The sequence below is a fragment of the Phoenix dactylifera genome, chromosome 1, assembly GCF_051530095.1.
Source record: "Phoenix dactylifera cultivar Ajwa chromosome 1, Ajwa_hap1_PhDact_Kaust_v1.1, whole genome shotgun sequence".
Taxonomy (NCBI): Eukaryota; Viridiplantae; Streptophyta; class Magnoliopsida; order Arecales; family Arecaceae; genus Phoenix; species Phoenix dactylifera.
The window spans coordinates 1,392,706-1,409,997 of NC_143190.1; the positions used below are offsets into that span (position 1 = coordinate 1,392,706).

General features: G+C 41.1%; 2 protein-coding genes across 2 annotated transcripts; one reads left to right on the forward strand and one right to left on the reverse strand.

The window, feature by feature from the left end:
- Positions 1–3,767: 3,767 nt before the first annotated feature.
- On the reverse strand, positions 3,768–8,677 carry LOC120104095 (putative inositol transporter 2). Its single transcript, XM_089927444.1, has 5 exons — positions 8,545–8,677; positions 6,114–6,184; positions 5,410–5,826; positions 5,190–5,297; positions 3,768–5,087 (listed from the first exon to the last, which is right to left on the reverse strand). The coding sequence occupies exons 1-5, from the start codon at positions 8,675–8,677 to the stop codon at positions 4,347–4,349; spliced, it is 1,470 nt and encodes a 489-aa protein (XP_089783570.1). The 3' UTR covers positions 3,768–4,346.
- A 5,126-nt stretch (positions 8,678–13,803) lies between these two features.
- On the forward strand, positions 13,804–14,307 carry LOC103703723 (uncharacterized). Its single transcript, XM_008786669.4, has one exon. It carries the CDS (start codon positions 13,804–13,806, stop codon positions 14,305–14,307), a length of 504 nt encoding a protein of 167 aa, XP_008784891.3.
- The last annotated feature ends 2,985 nt before the right edge of the window (positions 14,308–17,292 follow it).

Here is a 17,292-nt window from a genome sequence, read left to right on the forward strand (position 1 = left end):
TGGCAAAACATTATATATGATATTTACTTTGGCCCCAAAATCTTCCTATATGAAAGCTTAGCTAGAGGCAAATTGCATTTCATGATCTGATGTGGAACCAGTGAATTAAACTAGATGCTTCTCCTTTCAGGTTTGGATTTTTACCCTCTACAATCTATCATATATGGAACCAGTCAATGTGTTTGACCATTGAGTTTCTTAGCATGCTGAGCATTATATGGGATTGTAAAAAGACATTAGATCAGACTGTATACAGATCTCAAAGCAATCTAAACTTTTTCTTCCATCTGCCTACACAGGTCTTAAAGCAGCCATTGCGCAATCCAACAGTTAATGCCATGAAAAAAGATGAATCATTCTTTCGCGCAAAAGCTACAATCGAACCGGAGCAAGAATCACCCTGTTTGTGTCCTCTTTTATAAGAAATCCAATTCCCAAGTCAGCCATGAACTGAAATACTAAGAACTACCAGACATCAAGCAATGTTGAATCTAACCTCCCCATTGCTAGGAAAACGGCCCAAGTGAACGGCCCGTATGGAACGCTAAATAAATAGCCTCTCTCTTTTTGTAGCGGTAAGGCCTGGTCCTGGACTTCCAATTCTAGCGGGAGCTTGTGGAGGTTTGGACTTGGAACTCCGTTGCAATGTCGACCGGGGTGGCGGGAGGTAAGAGCATGCTCTTATTTCCTCTCTCTATGGAGCTTTATTCTCTTCTTTAATTATTCACTGGTGTCAGTGTCTTGTGTCCAAATTCCTAATGGTTCATGGTGGGGAGTAGGGACAGAACTCTGCTCTGTTCGCTTGGGTTGGTGTCAATATGGGAATAGGGAGAGTTTCAGTAATAAAGATGCAAGGCCTAGATAGACAGTTAAAGATCATGGAGACTGGTGGTATGATTCCATCAAATGGAGGGCTTTGAATAGCTAGATGGAAGAGAGATGATTGAAAGGGAGGAATACAAAGTAAAGGGTTGGAAAGAATGAATTGGATTGCTGAGGTATATCAGCTAAACAAAGCAAAGCTGCTTTGTCGTGGAACTGTTTGATGAAATATCTAAGTTATTTGTAGTGGACTGGTTCAAGTGGTTTTTAGGTAGATGTTCAATGATATGCTCAGATGAAAATGTTTATTTGTTTAATCTCATCTTTTCGTTCGAAAATTTGAAATGTTTTCAATTGATTGAGTGGTTCGGGTGAGGAAGTTTTAGACTATAAATGGCTGACCAGTATTCAAGTAGCTGAGAAGGAGATGCTTGGCGAAATGCCTGAAGAGTAGACTTCATGGGAAGTGGCACGTAGGCTGTGCAAGTGAAGAAATTTGGCAGCCAACGATGAAGGCAAGCCCGACTAAGTGGATCTGGATAAGTTAATGAGTAGGCCTAAGAAACTTCTTGAATTGTTGTAGAAACTCAGGGACTTGGTCATAAACAAGCCCTATGAGATATCTGATAGCCATCCAAGTTTAAACCGGCACCTGAGTTTCTGGATCCAATATTGGATATAAATGATGCACCTTTCCATTTTAAACCCTGATCTAAAGAAGAGAGGGTTGATGGTAATTTTATTACTATCTTTTTCTCATTTTTTTGCTAAACTGGAACTGCTTATCATTTTAGTGCACTTGTCTATAATAGAAAAGAAGAAAGATCCGTTGGGTTTAGATTACATCTTGGCTAGCAGCTGAGGTATGTATGCAACTTTGTCATGGGAATTAACTGAAAAGAGATACATCCTTGACTGGTAAGCATGTTATTTTATTGCTTTGCACAGTACGGCAAGTGTGGGAAGGGAGCTGGACCTAAAACTTGAAAGACCATTTTGTGGATGCAAAACATGTTTTCTTGAATTATGCATTTCAAGGTTATGCAACTGGCTAGCAATTCCACATTCTCACTAGTTCGTGATGATTCTTTATGGAGGAGGATGGCCATATTACAGATAAATTAGTCTATCATTGAGCACAAATAAGATGACAAATAGCTAACTTGAAATGCCATCATATCTATAAGACAAATACATTAGATGGAAACCCAATCATCACTGCATGCATGGTACTTAGTTAATGATACCTAAATGATCTCCTTTATGCTGCAGCAGCAACAAAGAACATTCATACAGATGAGGACCAATCTCAAGGTGGTGGATAACTCTGGTGCAAAATGGGTCATGTGCGTACAGGCTTTGAAGGGGAGGAGAGGAGTAAGATTGGGTGACACTATAATTGCATCCATAAAGGAAGCACAACCTCGCGGTAAGGTAAAGAAGGGAGAGGTAGTGTATGGTGTGGTTGTGCATGCTGCCATGCACCGGGGATGTTGTGATGGCAGTGAGATCAAGTTTGATGATAATGCAGTAGTCCTTGTTAACAAGCAGGGAGAGCCGATTGGCACCCGAGTTTTTGGACCAGTGTCCCATGAGCTTAGGAAGAAGAAGCATGTCAAGATTTTAACTTTGGCTGAACATATAGCTTAGGTATCTGGTCTCACAGGCTGCAATAGTTCTTCAATTTAGGGTTCTGAACGTTGGGAGAGCACAAACTGTCAAACATCCTGTCTGTGATTGAGGACAATTTATGTTGTGCTTGGTTGTTTTGCATGTTGAATTTACCTTGCCAATCATTATTGTACCTGATGCAAGGGACTTCAAAATAGAGTCATAACTGACGCGTTTATCAAGGGCTGCATTTTCAGTTGCAATAAGATTACTCATCTGCTTTCAAGCAATTTTTGAATTTGTTATGTTGTGTTACTATCTGGTTAAAGTTTTTTGGAATATTAAGATTATGGCAAGTTTATTCCCCCATTGTAGAGTTGCCTGCCATTTAATCACATGGCTAGGTGAGCAAGCATGCAGCAGTACCTTTTGAGTTGCTTTGATTTCTTGGAAAATAATTCATGGTTTAGCTTCTTCCCCCTCTCTTTAGGTGAAAAGAGAGGAAGGTGGTGCAAGGGACCAGTAGAGGATGGACCGTATGCAAAGGCGATCATTTTCTCTATTCATGTTCACATTTGTTCATCAGGAGATGTGACAGGATTGCTCGTGGTTCTTTTCTACCCTGCTTCTCTTATTGTTTGTTTGTTTTTTCGGTCGGAACACCTCTTCTTTTTCATATGCAAGGTGATAGGGAAGGTGGTGCAACTGCGCTGAGTTTCAGCAGAGGATTGGTCATATGCAGCGCGATCATTTTCTCTATTCATGTCAAGACTTGACAGGATTACTCAGTTATCATCTAGGCTACATGAACCTAGCCTTGGACATGATAAAAGGACATTCTGTTGTCCCTTTCATGTACAAAAGGTAGTTCTATCTTTGCCGATAACCAACCTCAGTATGATTGGTGTTGCAAGGATGAGTAGAGATTTTTATTCTTGAGAAGTTGGGTGTTTTAGCACTCATGTTTAATATTCTCGAAGCAAACTTCCCCAGGTATCTTGTATAATCTCACCATTATATTTGTTATTCCATAGCATCTGTGAGGCTTTAGTAGTGTTTAATATTCTCTGTTAAAAGTTCCATAGAAACTCAGGGCCTGTTTGGTCATTTTGTTGTTTTTATGCTTTCTTGTCTCCACAGATTAATTAAATATCGCATGGTGATCGATGATGAAGTTAGCATTGCACAGAACTACTGACATCCTTGCTCTTACTCTCTGTTTTTTTAAAGCAATAAATCTTTGCTTCCAAAAACTAAAAGATTTTACAGAGAATTTCAAAAAACAAAAGGTTTTCATCATATGTGCTGTTCGGTCTAGTTCTTTTTTTCCCTTAAATATAAACAAAAGCAATGCAATAAGAGCAGCCAACAATATTAAAAACAGAAACTCTATATCTCTCATGCATTGTTTGTTCTGTGTTTTCTGCCAAGTTCTTGGCTTATTATTCATTTCCCACAGTCCTGAATTCCTTTGATCTAAACTGACCGCTTCTTCCAAAACTTGAGATGAAGATCCCTTTTCTCAAGCATCTTCTCCACCTCTTCAATTGGTAGCCCTTTAGTTTCTGGCACAAAGATCAACACAAAGAACAGCGCCGCCACCGACATGACACCAAAGATCAGAAAGGTCCATGCAGTCCCAATTGCCTCTGTGAGGGAAAGGAAAGATTGTGAAACCACCAAATTAGAGATCCAGTTAGCAGTGGCTGCAACTCCTCCACAAACTCCCCTGAACCTCAAAGGATATATCTCAGAATTCACAATCCATGGCACAGTGCCCATCCCTGGAGAGAAGAAGATTATGTATAGTGCCAATCCGGCCAATGCCAACCATCCATATTTGCTTGGGCATCCTCTCTCGTACCACATCCTGTTCTCCTTAAGACACATATCCTTCGCGGTTGAATTTGAAGTCAAACATGCTCCAGGAAATAACTGCAATCAGAAGAACTCAAGTACAAAACACAGACAGACAGCTCGGGTAACAACAAGTAACTGAACTCTGGAACGATAGAAGGAATCCAAGCCAAGTGTTTGTGATGAGTCTCTATTACCTTGTTAGCGCCGGAAGCACAGAAGCCACAGCCTGGGGATGATGCTTTCAAGCACGTCGTGCAGTCCCAGGAAAAAGCCGAGGCTGACCGATATTCTGGGCAGGCATAGGGAGCAAAATGCGGAGTCTCTTGCCGGCTGACACTCGGCGAGTGTGCCGTCGCCTGATAGAAGACAGCTGAAAGAACTGCAATGGAGATAATAACACCGCATAAACTGATGATGGAAAGCTTCTTCCTCCCCGTCCTGTCGATGAAGTAGATGCTAATGATCGTTCCGATGGCATTGAGACCGGATGTGATGAGAGAGAGAGCGAGTGCTGTCTGGTTTGATGCAAAACCAGCTAACTGCACGATGGTGGGACTGTAGTACATGACCGTGTTGATGCCTACAAACTGCTGGAAGGCCTGTATCCCGACTCCTGCGATGAGTCCCCTCCGCACAGTCTTCGTCTTCAGCAGCTTCTTGAGATCGATCTTCTCAGATGATCCTTCCTCCTTCATCTCGGCTTCTACGGATTCTTTGAGTTCTCCGATCTCTCCATCAACCTCATGAGCTTGATAAATTTTTCTCAGTATGGATTCAGCTTCTTCTTCCCTGCCCTGAAATTATATGACACTGCTTCAAGCAAAGCACGAAGGTAGTAGGCATATGATCTATATTTTGCGATAATTGTAATTCTTGGACATGCAAGGAACTGAAACCTTTCTATAAAGCCATCGAGGCGATTCAGGAAGGAGCAGCATCAATATGAACTGCAGCAGAGCCGGAACTCCAGCAACTCCTAGCATCCACCTCCATGTTCCAGGTGCCTGAAAACAAAGAGAACCATCCGATAAGCTCTCTCTCTCTCCGATCAGAATTTCTAGACTTTTGAGATAATGTTGCATCCATCCGCGTCACCTTAGTGAAGGCCAGGTTGACGAGATAGGATGCGAATTGCCCTCCGGTTATGAGGAAGCCATTGGTGGCGACGAGCGCACCCCGAACATTTGCTGGAGAGGCTTCCGAGATATAGAGTGGCGATGTCATCGATGCCATCCCCACACCGAGGCCGACAAAGACGCGGCCTACAATGAGGACCGCCGGGTTTGGAGCGGCGGCCATGATGACAGCACCTGTAAAGAAGAGGAAGTCGGCAACCAGGATTGAAGTCTTCCTTCCAAAGCGATCGTTTGCCCATCCTCCTACTGCCGCTCCTACAATCGCCCCTGCAATTGCTGTGCTCACGATAGCCTCCTGCGTTTTCATGCAAATTAAGGAACCAGTCCTCGCTAGAGCAGATAAATATACGACTTTTTCAGGGGAGACCACAAGTTGAGAATCTGAAGTTAATTCATACTGGTAGATAAATATACTAGTTATAGCATCAGCTCTTTTCAAATGATCCCCCTCACAAGGAAGTCTTGGGACTAATTTGGTGCTGCAGTTGATGCATGAAGAGGATATCTCTAATTGAATTCATAAGGTTGGTGGGTGGCATAGGGAGATTTGTAGTTGATTCTTTTCCATCTTTCGAAGATAATTGCCTTACCTTTTAATCCATCTTAAAAGATTTTAACGGGTAGATGTAGAACATTTGAAGCAATAAAACACCAAGCTTCAAAGTCATAAGGAGGGGCTCATACCTGTAACCATGTCTTCTTGTCGACTGAAGAGAAATCGTCGCGAATGTAAAGTAAAGCTCCAGAAATTACTCCTGAAAGAAGCATGCCATCGGTTAGTAACGTTAATTTACTTCGATCGCACGTAGAGACAACTAACAAATGACAGCTTGCGCCGGACTTGACCTCCATCATCCGCTTACGTAGCTTTCCATTAGATAGGAAGGGGTGGACTTTGATGAGGCTGTGTTATGAAAGGAAATTATTGTTCAAGGTTTTGCTCATCACTTCAGTAATGCATCTTGTATTAGACAGTCAACTTCTCATCCGATGATAAAAATTGTGATCCACTAGACTAATTTATAAATACTTTAGTTATCTGAATTTCTGAACAGTGTTAGTCGGAATTGTAGTTGATCTTCTGAAACCATTGCATGAAACCTAGTTGGGAGAAGTCATTTAGAATATGTTATCCTCTGTCATGATGAAATGGTTGGTCCATTTCCAGTCTAGCAGTTTCTCAAGAAGACGAAGACGAAGAAGAAGAAGAAGAAGTATCTGTCCCTGACCTGGTCCAAGATATAAGTTGGGCATTCTGACAAAGAACTGATTTAATGGTTTTGATGTGAATTTCTAGCTGGCATATGGGAAACCATAATCAAAAATCTGTATTGCAACCATCCGGATATGAGAAGGTGCTAGCTTACCAAGTTAGTAAAGTCACCTGAGAATCACACAAGCGATCTAGGTTCTTTTGCTACTATTATGAACTCTTCAGAGGAAAAAAGACTTATTATCCTGTATAAACTTTATCAGTGAAATGCATTGCTTTGCTACTCAGGGGCGGCCCAATGCATTTGGGGGCCTAGGGCGAACTCACTAAATGAGGCCTTTTTTTAAATAATAATAATAATAATAAATTTTTAATAAGTATAAAATACTTTAAAAATTTATTTAAAAATAATCCGTCTAGCTTTTTGAGATGCCTAGGGCGAACTCACTAAATGAGGCCTTTTTCTTTTTTTTTTAAAGTTTTTCATATCCACATTCATATTTTCTATTAGACATTTGAATATAAAATTATATTACCAAACAAAGCAATTAAGATAATTACTACAAACAAATTAAAATATAAAAGAGAAAAAAAAGAAGAGAAAATTTGTAACAAAATTATAGAAATTGCAACAAAATTAGGAAAATTAGACACTGGATGTTGAAAATATAATCAAACAACAAAAAGAGGGTTAGAAGGATCACACCATATGTTGTGCTACAGTGCCACTAGGCCCACTACCCACTGAGTCACTGTCACAGACTGACAGACTCAGTCTCTCAGTGACAACTGAAACCGTGACATGGACGTGAGGGCTCAGGGCTGAGGGGATGGCCGAGCCCGCCGAGGTCACGGGACAACGGGAGCCGGGGCCGGGGAGGGAGGCGAGGGCCGAGGAGGTCACACCGTCTGCCGTCACGGCCTCACGAGTCACGCCTCACAGGAGCCGGGGCCGGGGTTGGGCGAGGAGCGGAGGAGGTCACAGGCTCACGGCTCACGGCCACGGGAGTGACGGACTGACGGCCTGACGGTGTCACAGGCGGGGTCCGGCCGTCCGGGGACTGGGAGGCGCTCAGGCGGAGGAGAGGACCTCGCCGGCTCACTGGATTGAGCCGGACGGGCCGATGGGGTCACGGCCTCACGGGAGCCGGGGGCTCGAGAGGCGGGAGGGAGGCGAGGAGGTCGCGGGCGGCGGGACCGCCTGGATGCCGGGGAGGCGGGGCGCCGGGGTCGCGGGGCGCCGGGGTCGCGGGGACGGTCGCGGGATGCCGGGGCCCAAGGAGGCGGGGAGGCGGACTGGCGGAGGCGCGGCCGCGCGGGGGGAGACGAGGAGGAGACGAGTAGACGACCCAGGGCCAGGCGGCAGGCAGTCACGCCTTCACGGCTTCACGGAACAGTCGAACAGAGCTGTCAGAGACTCAGAGCAGAAGAGGATTGAGGAGTGGAGGAGGAGTGGAGTAGGATGAGGATTTTAAAGAGAGCCAGAGAGGAGGAGTGGACAGTGGAGCACCCGCGTCTTGTCGAGGTAGCCGTTGGCTCCTGCGGCCTTACCCTCTGAGGCTCTGACACTGTAGCTAGCTAGTAGCTAGGAGCGGCCGAGCGGGAGCTGGGAGGCGGCCGAGCGGGGCTGCGGGAGCTGGGAGGCTAGAGCCTAGGATGCCGTCGCGCGGGGGCCTTCTCTCGAGCCGGGGCCTTGGGCGACCGCCTAGGTTGCCTAAGGCTTGGGCCGCCCCTGTTGCTACTATTGCATCAATCTTCTGCTTTGAAAACAAATATTGGCTTTTATTTGCTCAAAAGAAACAAAAAAGTTTCAAGATAAAAATGATGTAAAGAAGTGCAAAAACAAATATATAAGAAAATTAGACGAACTGAAATATTGGACTATCTATATATGATCGTTACCAGTGTCATAACCAAAGAGTAAGCCTCCAATTCCTGCAGAAAAGGCCAATCGAAGAACATATGGGTGTCTCCATACAAGAGAGACACACTCCTTGAATGCTGATGCATCCACTTTATGAACTTCTCCTTCCATTCGCTCCTGTTACAGGTTAGAGAGGCTGAAGATACTCCCTTATAGATAAACACACCATGTATATACAGAGAAAGAATGAATGGGTGGACAGGGGGCCAAGGGGGAGAGAATCTGACAAGAATAAAGGAGGAGGGTGTATAGCGGGAGAGAATTTGACAAAGATCATTAATGTAGAGAAAGAAAAGTTATAGGTGGAATTAAATGATTACTGGTGGAATTTATTTGAAAAACTTATTTACCGGTATATTGGTGGATCAGACGATAACAAAAAAATCCCTTCTCATCTTTTTTTCTAATATATCTAGTCCACTTGACTAGGTGCTTTTTAATTTCCGATCCCTCTCCACAATGCATGCATGGTGCACCGTGGTGTGGCATAGGAGAGGAACTACAAATTCCAAGGCCAGTCAATGGCCCTTTTTTCTTACATGCAAGTCCATGGAGGGATCACATGTTGGTTCCATATAACTCATGGAGGAATGTTATTCATGGTAAAATTGGTCTCCAATCCTTTGTTGACTATCCTTTTATGATTAGTCGATTTCCTAACAATATTTGTTTGCCTCCAATTAAACCCCATGATATACATAGTGAGATTGATCCATTTTTCTCTTCTCTCTTTCTCTAACCATCCTAGCCATGATGGCTTCCATAGTTTCATTTTCCAATAAATTTTGGTCTCTTTTGCTCCATTATCCTCCAAAATGAAACTAATTATAGTCATTTATTTGACTATCACTTTTCAACAAGACATTGATTAATTTCTAATTAGTGTTTGGTTGTTTTTCAATAAATATTAAATTCTACGTTTCATGTTTAGCTTCTAATTAATATGCATATAATCCTTTTTTTATATGGCATACTAGCAATTTCTATATACAATTATGTTTGTTTTTTTCTCTAAACTTGTATGTAGAAAAAAATAAAATATCCACTGACATATTAACGGTTGGGGATAAAATGCTCAACCAATTTATAGTACTGTTAAAAGCAAATAGAACTAGACTTTGACCATTCTTTAGTACTTTTCTAAAATATCTCTAGCAATTTGATTAAAGTAAAGGTCCACTTTATTAAACTTCTAACATATTCATTCATCCATTTACTTGTGTTTTAGAGTCACCAAAATACATGCAATTACAAATGTAAAATTGTCTGAAATTTGGATGGAGCCATTAGTGGTTCAACATTCAATACTACTCTCCCCACTTTTCTCCTTATCCTTTTCCATTGAGAAATCCCTCCATTCTCATATTTCCATCTAATGAAAGCTAGATATTAGAAAATATATATGAGGGTTTGGAGAGAATGTTTGGGTTACTGGAAGAATAGTGGTAGAGGGCTTTGTGATTCATATTACTAATGGACCGGATTGGATGATCACATGCGAGATTTATTTTCATATAGCTCATGGAGTGATATTCATGGTAAAAATATTAATGTGATTTTATTTATGTAACCAAAAAGAAACATTATTAATGGATTAGATTGGATGACCGCATGCGGGATTTATTTCCATATAGCTCATCGATTGATGTGCATGGTAAAATTGATTTCTAGCCCTTTGGTTTGCTGTTTTTACGATTACTCCTTGGCCAAGTTTTTTAAGTTTGTTGTATATGGCCAGCCACTAGCCTTTTATTTTAAACAATTACACTTGTTTCCATTTATACACCCTTGTGCTCAAGATATGGACTAAAAAACATAAAATGGTCACTGAAACCAATGGTCATGAATGAATGTTCAGTCAACAAGGCTTAAATGATAGGCTAACTTCCTAACAAGAATTGTACACCTCTAATTAAAATGGACGCAAGTCAATAGACCGAACTCCATAAATATTATGTGCTCTTATTCTTCTCTTGTTATTCTCTTTTTTCTTCTTGGCTCGTTATTCTTCCTACCCATCATAATAGTAGGTAACATAAATAAACTCCGATGCTTGCTTTAATTGCCATACCCCATCTCTCTAGCAACCAGAGGTTCGAGTTTGAACCCTAAGTGGTGCAACTCCAAGTATTAAGATTTAGATAATGACTAGTATATAACACGTCCGATGCACGGATATAATTTATTTATCTATTTTAAAATTATTCTTGAAATGTAATATAGAAGTTTAATAAATTATATGTAAAATATTATTTAGTCTTGTCAAAACCATCATTGCACCATTACAATTGTTAGTTAAAGCCATAAAGTAAATTACAAATGTGTAGGCTAGGGTACATATCATAGTATATTTCAAGGTCATAGATGGGTCGACTGACTTGAATTTGAGTTAAGACTAAATTATTAATATGTAATTGTTAAATAAATTATGAATGTTAGAAGTATTTATTTTAGTTGTTATAAATTTTTTTTCTATACTAGTTATGATATTTACATAATATATTAAAAACCATTATTTTATAGCCTGCAATTAATTAATACCTAGTTCTAATTAATATATTGATTTAATTAATACACAACTTTCACCTTATTAAATTCTGTCATTAACATTAGTGTCTGTGTGGTAAGAGGAGAGCACATGAAGCAAAGCCTCTATTTTAGTGTATATATTAGATAGTGCATATGAATCTACCTCTAGCTCTTTCTCTTATAAAGAAGAATTACATATAATCTCTTATGGCAAAAAAATATTACAAATAAGTATCTTATCATCTCCTTGCATGCTCCATTCACTTCATTTTGGAATGTGATAGGTCTCAAATATTTATACATTCCCTAGAAGTGTAACTATCATTTAATATCTTTGTGTTATTTAAAATTATTTTTTTTAAGAACTAGGATGTCCAGCCAAATACCAACAATGAGGACAAAATCACACCCAGGTCTCCCATATCAATTAATATAAGAAAATTAACTAACTCAATTAATTAGCACTCTCATAATCACATGAATATTGTTAATATTATTATTTTTGTTTCAATTTAAATTAGACAAAGTAATAAAAGAAAAATATGTGCATTTCCTTAAAAAGTTGAAAATAGTAAAAGTGCAAAAAAGATAAATGCCTAACTCAGGTTTGTTTTATCTAATAGTAAGAGTTATGAAAAAGATCCTCATAGTTGAACTTAGCAAATCAAGCGAGGCTTGGTGTTTGGATAATAAAGGTGGGATTAGGTATGGCTACCAATGCGATTGTTGCATTGTGACAACTCTTTGAAATGCTTCGTATTTAGAACCAAATGATAGAAAAAAGTCTACCACACATTTCATTTGAGATATAATAAGTTCAAAAGTAGACTCCACCAAGTGCTTGCTTGAATGGAATCACCTTCTGTCACTTGTGCAAGTGGTCAGGGGTTTGATGATGCAGGCTAGGACTAAGAGGACTAGAAATCTTGTTGCACGAGGCTAGAATGAGTATGTGGAAGCCGAAGGGTCAATCTAATCAGGTTGCGGAAGTGATAAATTAGGTATTTCCTACAAGTAAAATATTACTATGGGTGCCATACCACTAGAATAAACTCGGTAGAAATTGAACAATTAAAGCCTCTTCCAACCTTAGATGGTAATTAATTAAAATTTTCTAGAGTTGAAAAATATGTGAAATATTTTTAGATTTTATAATAATTATGAAATAAGAAAAGAAAGAAAATAACTAGCAAAATAATTCCAACGAGAGAAGGCTTTGAATCTAAGCTAGAATTAAAAAGTAAGAAATAATGAAAAAGTACAACGATAGATTTAAACTAGAAGGCAAAATCTAAGAAAGATAATTAAGATAACTACTTGGGATCCCACAAGCGATTCACTTGATCCAAGCACAAATTCTGGTTTGTGCTCGGGTTTTCCATGTTCCGCCGATGTCGCACCAGCCCGGTTCAGGGCTTTCCGAAGTCATACCAGAAGTACGTAGAAGAGCCTTCGAGTCACATGAAGGTTGCTATAGAGTCGCACCACAACAAGATGGAGCCATATCACCAAGAAATACTTGCTTCAAAACTTAATAATATTCACCATGATTCCAAAAAGAGGAACACAAGGAGGTAGAAAAGAGGAGGGGAAAGGGACAAAAGAGAAACAGGTAAGCTCAACAACCAGACAGAGCAAGGCCCAGTTCAAGGAACAAAAAAATGCAGCCATCTGCCATCATACAGAGCATTCCTGGCCTAACTAAAGACTGATCCAACTCCAGAACCCAGAACCAAGCCCGCTTGGTCTTCAGTGGTTAAGCTGGCCTTATACATGGACTCCCTACGAGCCTATCTCCCATTTTTCAAAACAAACGCGAGGATACAAGACAATCAAGCAGGCTGCTGAAGCCAGTTTATTTAAACGTACGCACGCGACCGTGAGAAGAGTGCAAATGAGATGAGCAGATCATGCCAAGTTAAGCATATATATATGAAAAGAAAGGCATTCAATCTCGAACTAAGCATGCAAGATAAGAATTTTTCTTTATCCATATAAAGCAGCTTGATAACAGATATTCAAGCTTTGCATTTTGCTAATTAAAAAAGCTAGCTTGAAGGCTACCAAAAAATAATGAAACAAGTTTGAATCTAAAAGAAAAGAGAGGGGAAAAAAAACAAAGCTTGTCATCAAGCCAGCGTGCTGCTTTCATATATTTTCGCAAAACAAAAGTAATAAACTTTGGCATGTTTTCAGTCAAGCATCAAATGATGTTAGATTTTGGCTCATTTTCTAACTGAATGACCTCCATTGTCGTCGAACTGAGCTCGAGCTGTTCATGCACAGCTTGGGTACATATTCACCCCTACGTGAGCTGGAACAAAGAACACCCTACCCATATTCCTAACGGGTACAATAGCCACGTATCGCTCTAGATTTTTCCGGGTCAAGATCCCCATATTTAGGAATCTCCCATATATATATACACCCATATTGAGGAACCTACCATTTGTTCCAAAGTCCCTCCTTTCCCTCTCCTCCCTCCCTTCCTCTCTCTCAAATTAGTTAGCCAAACAACAAAAAAGAAATAAACGGAGATCCCATGATAGGTACCTCCCTTTTCTCCCAGCTCCCCTCACTTCAACCCACGCAGTAACTCTTTTTTTCGATGATAAAAAAAGAGGAGAGAAGAAGAGAACAAGGAAAGAAAACTATTGCCAATCTATACGTCTCCACCATTGTCTCTCAACTGTGAATGGATAATAGGGATGGAAACAGAGATGCAGCGCCTGGAGGTCACCCCGATAACGAAGAGGTCGAGTAGCCAGGCCAGCATTGACGGCTCCAGCAGAGAGCTCAGGTACACCAGCCTCAAGGACATCCTCCAGCTCGACTCCCCCACCTACCGCCCCTCCAACGCCAGCGGCACCGCCATCAACGGTGGCGGAAGCGGCGGCGGCCGCGCTTCGATCCACGAGGAGTACACCTTCAATTCTTCAACCATCGGCATCCGCAACCAGCTGGTGAAGCACGCAGCATCGGCCTACCTCCAGTCGGCGGCGATCCTCGCCACCCGCAACCAGAACTGCCTCACCAGGCTGTGGCGGCGCCTCCAGCGGCGGCAGGTGTCGGCGAGCTGGCGTGGGTGCATGCGGGACCCCTTCGAGGTGTGCGTCGGGTTCGTGGCGCGGTCGGTGAGGCGGGCGCTGGCCTGCATCGCCGGCTACGTCGGCGGGGTCCGGGCCTGGGGCGGGTGCACGTCCATCCCATGAAGATTTTAACGTCATGAAAGAGGGGCATGGTTTACTATTTTGCTGCAATGCTTTTAGCGTGAGTTACTGCAACGCCTCCCTCGCGATGGACGTCTATCCCCTAAAAAAGAGTATAACGTCATAAAAGAGAGGCGTGGACTGCTATTTTGTTGCAACGCTTTGAACGTGAGATGGTGCAACCCCTCCGTCGCAATGCCCGGCTGCTTTTTCTTATACACGTCACTGCATTTTATATTGTCCTCTTTTTCTTTCTTACTACATTTTCTATTTTTTGTGTTCATGTGCTAGGATTGCCCTGATGTGTTATGTTTTGTTGTGATATAAGTTTTGAACAAAACTAAAATCTATATGTAAGAAGAAGGTTGGTTGGTATGTTGGCAAACGTGTCCGACATTTAAGTTATAATAGATGATCTATGAAGCTAGAGCTGGATATGTGGATTTGATTTCTAAATTTTAGAGAGCTGGCACAAAGAGAGTGAACCTTAGTATCACGGTAAGATTATTTCATATAACTTATATATCACATGTTTGAAATACGAAAAAAGTATCTCTACATGTGGGATAAGACTGCGTACATCTGACCCTCCACAAATCCTGCAGTAGCTAGAGTCATGTGTATGCACAAAGCAATCTTTTTAGAAAAGTATGATCTAGGTTACGTTTTATAAAATTTAATTAGCATATGATAGCAATAGATTCATGGTTACCCGATTGGTTGATCGGAAGGGATGTGGGTAATGGTTGGCATGTCCATGTTACCCTATTTAGGGCATATTGATGCAAAACATTTGACAGTGATTTGAACTCGAAAGGCAGGTATCTTCTATATAGTGTCCATATAGTACTAGGGTTGAAGGGGCACCATCTATGGAGAGATTTCTAAGGCAGTATAGATGCATACCATGTGCCAATATCATGGTCCAAAGGTCAATGGCAATGTGGCCTCTTATTTTAGTTTTTGGATATAAGAGGTCGATGTAGCTAATGTGCTATACAACTGAAAATAACCCTCTCATGTATATCCTTAACTCTCCAAATCTTCCTGAAAGCAAGATTTGAAATCAGATCTTCTCCTACAATCACTAGAAATTATAAGCTTCCTATGGGACATGTCAGTTTTTTCTTGGTTAGCTAACATGTTTAATTTTGAATAATTAGTACAAAGTAAATCAAGTATAGACAAGTTCCTCTTGGGAAAGAAATGCATTATTTTCCTTAATAAACTTGCTTAATTCTCCTCCATTTCTCCTATAATATCTTTCTTTGTGTCTAAATCATTATTATCTGTAATTTCTTAGATTTAAATTTAGAAAAATTACTTAGATATACATTCAACTTAGAACCAATTTTGCTTTATGTTCTTAAGTTTAAAATATTTCAAAGTGGTCCTTCAAGTTAATTAAATAGGTCAATATGATATCGTCATCTATCTTCATTTACGTGAGTTCACAAGCTTTCATTATATAATGGTCAAGTGAGACTTTTAGAACCAAAATATACTTATTTTAGCAGCTTCATACTGGTGCCATGGTCGAAGATGGTGGGATCGAAGCTGGTGTTGTAGTCCATGATCTCCATGCGACTCATGACCATGGAGATGGAGCCAGAGATGGAGAGAATGACAATGATGGAAAGAGTGTGATAGAGGGATGATGGGGACATCAGAGCCGACCACCCTGCCATTTAGTCTCCAATTTTATTTGCATTTTATTTTCTTTTATTTCTGGGTTTGCTTGCAATTTTATTATTATTGGACTTTATTTGTGTAGTTTGGGCTTATTGGGAATTATTTTGTGTGAGGGGGTTTTATTTTAATTGTTCTTATTGGGCCCTATTTATAGGGAACTTTGATGTTGATTAGGGTTAATGAAGAATTAAGAACTTTTCCCCACGTTTCCTTCTTTTCTCTTTCTTCTCCTCTTTCTTCCTTCTCTCTGCTTCTTCCTTTCTCTCCCTTTCTGTCTCACTTCCTCTCTTCTTCCTTCCCTGTTCTTCTCCTTCCCCTTCCTTCACATTCCTCTAGCTTCACGTTACAGCAGCCATTCCGATTCAGATCTGTGTCAACCCTGTTGCAACAGCCTGATCGTGATCGTCCGGCACTAGGGGATGCCGCAGACAAGGTCGAAGGTGACAACAGGGCAATGGATGTGGCAAGTAGATAAGAGGAAGTCAACGAGCAGGAGAGGAGGGTGGGAAAGGCGACAATAAGGCAGAGGTCAATGAGGAAGAGGGATAAGAAGAAGAATGGGTATGGCTCAAGACCATGTTAGCTGGACAGGAGGGATAGGTACAACAATAAAGTTTAGAGAAGAGGAGGAGGTAATGTTGGAAAAGAAGGAGATGCTGGGATTGTGTGGGGCTCGGGACTGGGTCAAATGGAGAAGAGAGATGAGATGGTGGCAAGATATGGAGAAGAAGAGAAGGAGGTGTTGTAAGAGGAGGTAGTGGAAATGGGTGGAGCTCGTGTACGGCTCGAGACCAGGTTAGATGGAGAGAAGGAATGGACAAGAGAGATGAGAACAATTATATAGTTTAGAGAGGAGGAAGAGGTGTTGAAAAAGGAGGTAGTGGGAGCGGGTGAAGTGGGATCAAGAGGAGTGATGGAGAGGAGGAATAAAGATAGTAGCAAGGTGTAGAGAGGAGGAGGAGGAGGACGTGTTGGAAGAAGAGGAGATGATGGGAGTAGGGCTCACGTGGGGCCATATTAGATGGAGAGGAGGGATGAGAACGGTGGTAAGGTTTGAGAGGAGGATAAGATGGTGTTAGAAGGGGAGGAGTATAGAGGAAAGTAATCTTGTATTAACTACAACCTCTTTAGTATTACAGGGAAGAGTATTTATAGACTCAATTCAGTTACATGGGACTGTTATAACCATACAACCGTTATAACAAGAGTATCAAGTTTGTTAGAACAGACACAGGGAAGAACTCAGGACAAGCATTCAGACTGAGAGGTTTCCATTATACGCCCCCTCAAGAGAGA